This window comes from Sinocyclocheilus grahami, unplaced genomic scaffold (assembly GCF_001515645.1).
Source record: "Sinocyclocheilus grahami isolate Dianchi unplaced genomic scaffold, SAMN03320097.WGS_v1.1 scaffold408.1, whole genome shotgun sequence".
NCBI lineage: Eukaryota > Metazoa > Chordata > Actinopteri > Cypriniformes > Cyprinidae > Sinocyclocheilus > Sinocyclocheilus grahami.
The window spans coordinates 3,312-12,239 of record NW_015505587.1 but is presented as its reverse complement, the minus strand read 5'-3'; the positions used below and the strand labels follow the sequence as shown (position 1 = coordinate 12,239).

General features: G+C 37.0%; 1 protein-coding gene across 2 annotated transcripts; it reads right to left on the bottom strand.

Annotated features, from left to right (window-relative positions):
* Nucleotides 1-5,690: 5,690 nt before the first annotated feature.
* On the bottom strand, nucleotides 5,691-8,137 carry LOC107550803 (C-type natriuretic peptide-like). 2 transcript variants are annotated; one of them, XR_001604702.1, is made up of 3 exons: nucleotides 7,889-8,137; nucleotides 7,437-7,794; nucleotides 5,691-6,009 (listed from the first exon to the last, which is right to left on the bottom strand). XR_001604702.1 is itself a non-coding variant. In XM_016232178.1 (2 exons), the coding sequence occupies exons 1-2, from the start codon at nucleotides 7,985-7,987 to the stop codon at nucleotides 7,495-7,497; spliced, it is 399 nt and encodes a 132-aa protein (XP_016087664.1). In that variant the 5' UTR covers nucleotides 7,988-8,137; the 3' UTR covers nucleotides 7,346-7,494. The 2 variants fall into 2 exon arrangements, 1 of the variants encoding a protein (XP_016087664.1); XM_016232178.1 differs by lacking the exon at nucleotides 5,691-6,009 and having other exon boundaries at nucleotides 7,346-7,794.
* Between the last annotated feature and the right edge of the window lie 791 nt (nucleotides 8,138-8,928).

Genomic DNA, 8,928 nt, shown 5'->3' with positions numbered 1-8,928 from the left:
TACTCAGTTCCACCATTAATTACCCCCTGTCCGACCCCTGGTTGTGATGTATGAAGAGCACTGAGAGCATCCGTCACTGACTCGGTGCCAGCCCAAGCATACCAAGATAATTTTTTTTTTTTAAAAACCCTTTCGGGGGTGGAGGGCGCACAAACTGAACCTGGGGAGAGGTGGCCTGTCTGACTAGTTAATTAGTGTTTCCTGTTTTAGGGAAGTTCATGTTTGTCTATACACCCGTAAGTAGCTTTGACATCTTTATAAGTTACAATATTTCACTTCGTTTTTGATTCAAGTTTGTCGGTGTAAAAATAACATTCCTGGGTATATATTTTTGTAATAAATAAGTTAAAGCTTCGGTTTCTTGGTGCTGATAACAGCTAACATTTACCTTAGCCTACCTCTGGGGTCTTTGCTCGATTCCAATATTATGCCTCAATTAGCTAGTTATAGATTAAGAGTTGTTGTTTTAGATGCGGTGACGAGTCAGCTGCCCCCCCCACAATTATCATCATCATCACCCCGTCCCATTATAGTCGCAGAATAATCCAGGTCTGGCGGCGTGTGATGAGGCACACCGGAAGTGAATGGAGCCTCAATTCAAAATGAACCAGAAGACCTTGCACAGCTGGCCCAAGCGGTTTTGCTGGACAGTAGATCAAGTCCTAGATAAGCACTAAATTAATTGTGAAGTATTCAGGTCTACGTGTGCACGCATGCATTATGTATGTGCCCTGTACATGTCGCTTAAGGATCACATTTCCAGTTGCATAACTCTATAAGCTCTGGAAAGGTCACAGTTGGTGCCGAGGATCTCCCATTGCAGAGACAGACCAGCCAGTGAGAGACTTCAACTGATTGTTGGGTACTGCATTGTGAACGCTGTATGAAATGGCCATGAAAGTCAGACTCCAAGCAAACACTGACCCTTGAGTAAAAAGGGTGGCAAAAAGGCCAAGTACACAGATTAAAGGTTAGTTCACCCAAAAATTAAAATTAGCCTGTGTTTTACTCACCCTCAAAGCATCCTGTGTGTATGTGACTTTCTTCTTTCAGACGAACCCAATCAGAGTTATATTCAAAATGGCCCTGGCCCCTCTAAGCATTTCAATGGGGGGGTAAGCAGGTGTTCGGTTGGCAACGGTTCAGAAGACATGAAAGTGTACGCAACCATAATAAAACGTCCCTCACACGGCTCCGGGGGGGTGAATAAAGGCCTCCTGTACCGAAACCATGCGTTTTTGTAAGATAAAGGTTCATATGTCAAATGTAATAAACCGTTTTCTCTCACTTCCGTTATTGTCATATGCGGTAGGCATTCTGGTGGATGACGTAGGATGTCGGCGTTGCGTGATTGGTGACGATAACTCACAACAGGATATAAAGCATGTATATTATGAACTATGACTAGAAAATAACTCACAACAGGATATAAAGCATGTATATTATGAACTATGACTAGAAAATAACTCACAACAGGATATAAAGCATGTATGAATAGTAATTTACCGTTTGTGAGAAGTCTCTGTCTGTCCTGACCCTTGGTGTGAGTGGGCTGATTGCAAGCATGAGGTTAATTTATATCTGGTGCTGCGGTGGTAACCACGCCCCCCATGGACTTTAGGCTATAATTGCCACGCCCCCTTAGAATGTCAAGGTCGTATTGGGGGAAAGTTGGATAAAACAACTGCATCACTTAAATAATAACAAATGAAACCAAGCGAAAAGAAACGTTTTGCATGTTACATTAAACATATTATATAGCTACTGACATATTTAAAGATTTCTATTGTTCCTTTTGGAAATCAGCAGTGTATACGATCAAACTTAATGTTTTTATTAAAGGGTCAGGCATTTGTTCTGTAAGCTCTTTAGTAATAATTAGTGCATTTCAATAGGCTTTTAAAAAATACATCTGTTAACATGGAGGAAATATTTCATATACAGTACACAATGTTAATGATCTTGGTGTCAACACAAAGTCTGCAGGTTCAGTCCTAAAAAATGGAAAACATACAGTCAGAGACTTACTGTGCTCACAACTCTTTGCAATTACTCCACATTTTTTCAGGTGTACTTGCTCTGCAAAAAAAAAGAAGATATTTCGGAAAAATGTGCTTGCTAATGGTGTTCTCTTAAAACGTGTTAGAACGAGCCGTTTTAGGGGGGCGTGGCAGAGTCTTAACTTTGATAAAGAATATCTCTTTGGTTTTGAGACTTTAGTCTTTGCAACTTCAGGGATCTTATCTATGCACAACCAGCTTGTAACACTCCAAAGAGAAAGGAAAACTTGAAATCGCATCATATGACCCCTTTAAAAGAAAATTTGATTTGAACATGTCTGTCCACTCTGACCTTCTAACAGTAACTGGCCCAGACCGAGAGCAAGATGAAGCAGGGGATCAAATCGCCCTCATCGTGAATGTGTGACATTTACAGGAAAGACCATGGGAAAGAAACGTTTTGCATGTTACATTAAACATATTATATAGCTACTGACATATTGACGGTGCTCCATCATTTACAGGAAAGACCATGACCCTTCCCTTTCACCCTGCCATTCCTGCATCCCAGAATCCCTCACATTGTTAAGAAATGCGATGTCTTTCTACCTGCATAATCTCTTAACTAGTGCAAACGTATTTGCATGTGCATCTGTATGCAAGTCAATGCATGATAAACTTTTGGGAAAAATGGTTGAAAAAACTAATCTGTTTTAAGGGACAGTTCACCCAAAAATGATGTTTCAAACCTGTATAACTGACTTTCTTTTGCTTAACATGAAGATATTTTGAAGAATGTGGGCAACAAAAACAGTTTCTGGCACTCATTGACTTGATAGTTACCCATGCTATGGAAGTCAGAGGGGACCAGAAATGTTTAGTTACCCATATTCTTCAAAATATCTTCTTTTATGTTTAACAGAAGAAAGAAACAACCTGAGGGTGAGTAAATGATGACAGAAATTTCATTTTTGGGTGAACTATGCCTTTAAAACAAACACAATCCTTCAGAGAGTGACAGGGTAGATTAATTGCTTGGTTTCTAAATTACTGTAGTGAATTTAATCACAAAGTACATTTGATTAATCACGTTATAATCTTTCTGTTATCCATCAAATTTAGCGTTGGTGTTATTGATTTAAATGTAGTTGATCCTTTGTCTCCTGTCTGCAATTAATCACAGAGCTATACTAGTAATTACCACTGACATGATCCAGGAGATCAGGTGCTCCATCATTGCAAAGGGACAGATTGTAAAAAAATAAAATAAAATAAAAATACATTCACGCTGTATAGCAATTAGCTGTCATAGTGCAGTGTTCCACAGTAATTCTGCACTTTTGTTGCAAGATTTGTAACTTTGCAAGAATACAGATTTGTCCAGTTTTTTTCTTTGCATTGAATTAGTCTTGTCCTTTCTGTGGTGTTAAGTATCATCTGAGTTTGCACTGCAGACAATTTTGGACTGTCGTAACCACTGCGGTCCTGGCCTTTTGGCTTCTTTTGATAGTTCCGAGGTCACAGAGATGAAGAGAAGGCCAAAGTAAGTTTGTCACAGGATATTGAAGTGGGGTGTGACAGTTTTAAAAATGCCATCTTACCCTTTAATCATCATAACATCCTTATTAAAAGCGGTAACTGTAATGTATGTCTATGTGCATGTAATATTAACTACTAAATCATTCTTCTCATTGAAACAGGTTGAAAGCGCTCAGCAACTGCGCCTCAGAATAGTGTGTGTATATCCCTGCTATCTGCTCCCCAGCAGCTGAGAGAATGTGCTGGACTGTTAGGCTAAAAATACACAAACACTCGAAGGCTGACCCCACACCCTTTCCACTGCAGCTATCTTGTGCTCCTGTGGAGTGACCTGCTCAATTCACCCCGTTACGCCTGACTCACATGATTCAGACAGAATCAGACAAGCTGAACGTAACCCTGACAGACACAAACAGCACGTCTGTCACGTCCCGCTGCCAAGTTCACCCAGATAGCTCAGATTCTTCAGACGGAATATTTGCAGACCAATTTTTTATATGTTAATCTCTGCTGACGAGTAATTGTTTGTTTAAACTCTGTTCTCCCGTGTGGATCAATCTTTACTAGCTCTGTTAGTTGGTATGTGAGGTTGTTATATATTAACTACTAACCATAAAGTGGCATAACTGTAGAGCTCAGAGTCCAGGATCCTATGTTGTCTGAAGTGTACACTGCCCAGACGAGTCTAGTGTCTCGAGTCTCAGAATATAGTGCTGTCTTGTGGTCAAAATAAAAAATGCATTTGAGGTGATTTTTTTTTAAGGTTTGCTTATATAAATGTGTTATTATGGGGAAATATATCGATGTAAATAATAGGAAACAGTGGCAGAAAATTAGGTGGTGACTCCAAGATAGGTTTGAAGTTAGATTTAGGTCATATCAGAGTTAGGAAATGCCCCGGTTCTTAACCAGGGGACTGGGACCAACTAGGAGGGCCACAGAATGATTTAAAGTGATTAAGATTAATTTATTTTGAAATAATCTGACTAAATTAAAATGCTAAAAACATGTTTAAAAAGGTGTAAACTGGGCATTTAACATGTAAAACAATTATTTTTATTAAAGAATATACAGTTACTTATAACTCCTGGTATCATAAAAATATTTGTGGTTGATTTAATTCATTAAAACAAATAGAAATAAATGTTAAATAACTGTTAAAATTTAATACATTGACACTTCTATAGTTTCTGTTAATAAAAAAAAATTTTTTTTTAAACAATCAGCTTTATTCGGAATATATAGCTTATATGAGGGGCCTTCAAATATTGTGCTATACAATGAAAGGCCTTCAAGTCAAAAAGGTTAAGAACCACTGCTTTAAAATGAAAGTGACCCAAAATGAGGGAAACAATCATTTATTCAACCCCATGCCATTTCTTCTGTTGAAAACATTTTTGAATTATTGTTTCTATTATTCACTTTTATATTAAATCATGCTGTAAAAATAAAAGACAGTACAGAGGACATACATCATCATAACAGACTAATTTACCAAATTATTTTAAGATGAAACACTCATCAGTTCTTAGGGAGATTATCTATAAAACATGTAGTTCAAGTTAAGATTTTGTGCCTAAACATAGTATGGATTTTTCATATAAAAATATTCATATTTCATTTTTCAGCTATAATCCTAACGCCTACATAAACATTTCACAGGCTGATTGAGTGGTAAGAAATAAATGGATTGTTCATGCAGTTCCCAAATGAATCAGTGGTTGTGGATGTATGTAAGACTACCAGTTCCTTCTAAGCTTTAGAAGAGCAAAAGTTTATGCAGAGTGATGCTGTTTAAATTCACGTACAATAACTCTTAATAGTACATCATATGTTGTTCGATAAATTCCTTAAAAAAACGGAATATCTTGCATGTACATCTCACTTATCCACCACTAGACTCCCCACTCCTCATCACAGAAAGATGTGGATGTGTGTCCTTGTTCAATAGCAGCTGATTAAGACTGTGAAAATCCTGTCACATTCTTCCATTTGCATATTTGCAGCCCATGAACTCGTTGATTTGCAGTGTGTGGGAGAACACATGGAGGATAACCTGCGTTTAGAAAAGCGTAATAACAACACTTAATGGTGTCGGATCAGGAAACGCAATTAAGAGACATGCAGAAAGCACAAAGAAACTTGATGTGGAAGAAATTTTATTCATGCAAAAAGTACAGAAGGTGAGCAGTACATGTTTATGTTCTGAAAATCATGCATTAGAAGATCTTTACTTACTACTAGCAGATTATCAAAATGATTGTATCTCATCTACATCTCAAGGAACAAAGTAAACACTTAATTCTTGCTACCTTCATTAAGAAATAAATATACAAATACAGTTAAACAACATGTCACTTCAAATTCAATGTAAAAATAAGTATATTGAAATGCACAATATAATGAATTTGTCCACCTAACTTTTTTCACGGTGTCCAAAACCTGACCAGAATTTGGTAATGACCTCTACCTAAAGCTAAGCCAGTTAAACAACATGTCACTTCAAATTCAATGTAAAAATAAGTATATTGAAATGCACAATATAATGAATTTGTCCACCTAACTTTTTTCACGGTGTCCAAAACCTGACCAGAATTTGGTAATGACCTCTACCTAAAGCTAAGCGGGACAACAGTCATCTCATCATCTCGGTCCGTCTCTCAGTTCATTATTAGCAGCCGAGGCCACTCATAGAGCCGATCCGATCCAGTTTCAGGCCAAAACCAAAAAGGTTAAGAACCACTGCTTTAAAATGAAAGTGACCCAAAATGAGGGAAACAATAATTTATTCAACCCCATGCCATTTCTTCTGTTGAAAACATTTTTGAATTATTGTTTCTATTATTCACTTTTATATTAAATCATGCTGTAAAAATAAAAGACAGAACAGAGGACATACATCATCATAACAGACTAATTTACCAAATTATTTTAAGATGAAACACTCATCAGTTCTTAGGGAGATTATCTATAAAACATGTAGTTCAAGTTAAGATTTTGTGCCTAAACATAGTATGGATTTTTCATATAAAAATATTCATATTTCATTTTTCAGCTATAATCCTAACGCCTACATAAACATTTCACAGGCTGATTGAGTGGTAAGAAATAAATGGATTGTTCATGCAGTTCCCAAATGAATCAGTGGTTGTGGATGTATGTAAGACTACCAGTTCCTTCTAAGCTTTAGAAGAGCAAAAGTTTCTGCAGAGTGATGCTGTTTAAATTCACGTACAATAACTCTTAATAGTACATCATATGTTGTTCGATAAATTCCTTAAAAAAACGGAATATCTTGCATGTACATCTCACTTATCCACCACTAGACTCCCCACTCCTCATCACAGAAAGATGTGGATGTGTGTCCTTGTTCAATAGCAGCTGATTAAGACTGTGAAAATCCTGTCACATTCTTCCATTTGCATATTTGCAGCCCATGAACTCGTTGATTTGCAGTGTGTGGGAGAACACATGGAGGATAACCTGCGTTTAGAAAAGCGTAATAACAACACTTAATGGTGTCGGATCAGGAAACGCAATTAAGAGACATGCAGAAAGCACAAAGAAACTTGATGTGGAAGAAATTTTATTCATGCAAAAAGTACAGAAGGTGAGCAGTACATGTTTATGTTCTGAAAATCATGCATTAGAAGATCTTTACTTACTACTAGCAGATTATCAAAATGATTGTATCTCATCTAGGAACAAAGGAACAAAGTAAACACTTAATTCTTGCTACCTTCATTAAGAAATAAATATACAAATACAGTTAAACAACATAAATTCAATGATTCAATGTAAAAATAAGTATATTGAAATGCACAATATAATGAATTTGTCCACCTAACTTTTTTCACGGTGTCCAAAACCTGACCAGAATTTGGTAATGACCTCTACCTAAAGCTAAGCGGGACAACAGTCATCTCATCATCTCGGTCCGTCTCTCAGTTCATTATTAGCAGCCGAGGCCACTCATAGAGCCGATCCGATCCAGTTTCAGGCCAAAACAGCCTCGGTTCCAACCCCTCCGCAACCGGTTCGGTGGAGCTCGCTTCTGATTGACCAAAGCCCCCTTCAAGAGGCGGAGCCAGGCATTCTCGCTCTGCACAGGTGTGTCAATCCACTTGGGGTATTCTGCCACCTTTAGTCCAGAGCTGAAGGTCTGCATGGGCTCTTCTGACTGGTCACTCGTGAGGTTGTCAAGATCATCATGGGTCAAAAGGTCATTGTAGCGCTCAAGGAACTGCTCGATGACCTGCATAGTGGAGACAGGAAATCTTTTTTATTGACAGCCTACATTCTATTTACTACTTAAAAATATATGTGTTTAGTCCTGTGAGGAAGCCCACCTGCATGGCTTTGTCAGGGGTGTGAAGGGTTCGGGTGTGGCCTGGCACCGGATTGGCTAGAAGGACTAGAAGCACCACAAGTACACAGGAGCACAGCATGGTGCAATTGATAATGGCCCCAAATGCACCGCTAATGTGAGTCGTATGGATAGATTCAGATGAACAAATTTAGATGAACACACTCAAACACAGATAAAGGAGAGAGAAGCATGGAAATAAAAACACACAAAACTAATTCTGCAGACAACAATACACAGTACATTAAAAAAAACATAAAACAGAAAGAGGTTAGGTTATGTTATGTTATGTTATGTTATGCATTAAACCATTTTGAATAAATGCAACTACATAGATACTTTTCATATTATAACAAAATATATAACAGTAAATAGGTTAATCTCACAAAGAAATTTTAAATTAAATTCTGTCCAAAATTTTGACTTTTACTGTTTGTGTGTGTGTGTAATTCCTATGACAAAATGATTCACCTTAGATTAGTTATTAGTTTAATGCAGTATTTCTCTTTACTGTATTACTATTAAAAATGGCAATGATTTTCTGTTTAAATCAGCATAAAGACCGCACAACACATACTACTTTTATTGGACTTCATTTTGTCCTTTGTTCTATGCACTAATCTAGGGCGTGCAGGTGTGCTGGGTTAATTAGTCAAGGATTGAATTTTAATAAAAGAAAAATTCCGGTAATTTTATATTATGGATACTTTATATTACGTTACTAATTTCGCTACAGATTACAAAGTACATGCTTTAAAAAGTCATTTGTAATGTATGTTGTTAGATTACACAAGTTTTGTAACTTAATCTAAATACTTTAGAATACTTTTGGACTTACAAACAACTATTGCAAAGCATGAAAACAGTCACGGATCATTCAGGTAACAACAGACAGTTAAGATTCAAGGGAATGTACATTTTTAAATGTGGGGCAATTTTCTTTTTCAGGACAGTACTAAATAAAAATAACATGCAATTTGATGATGATCCTCATATTTTGTTACAATTCTTACAATTTTGTAT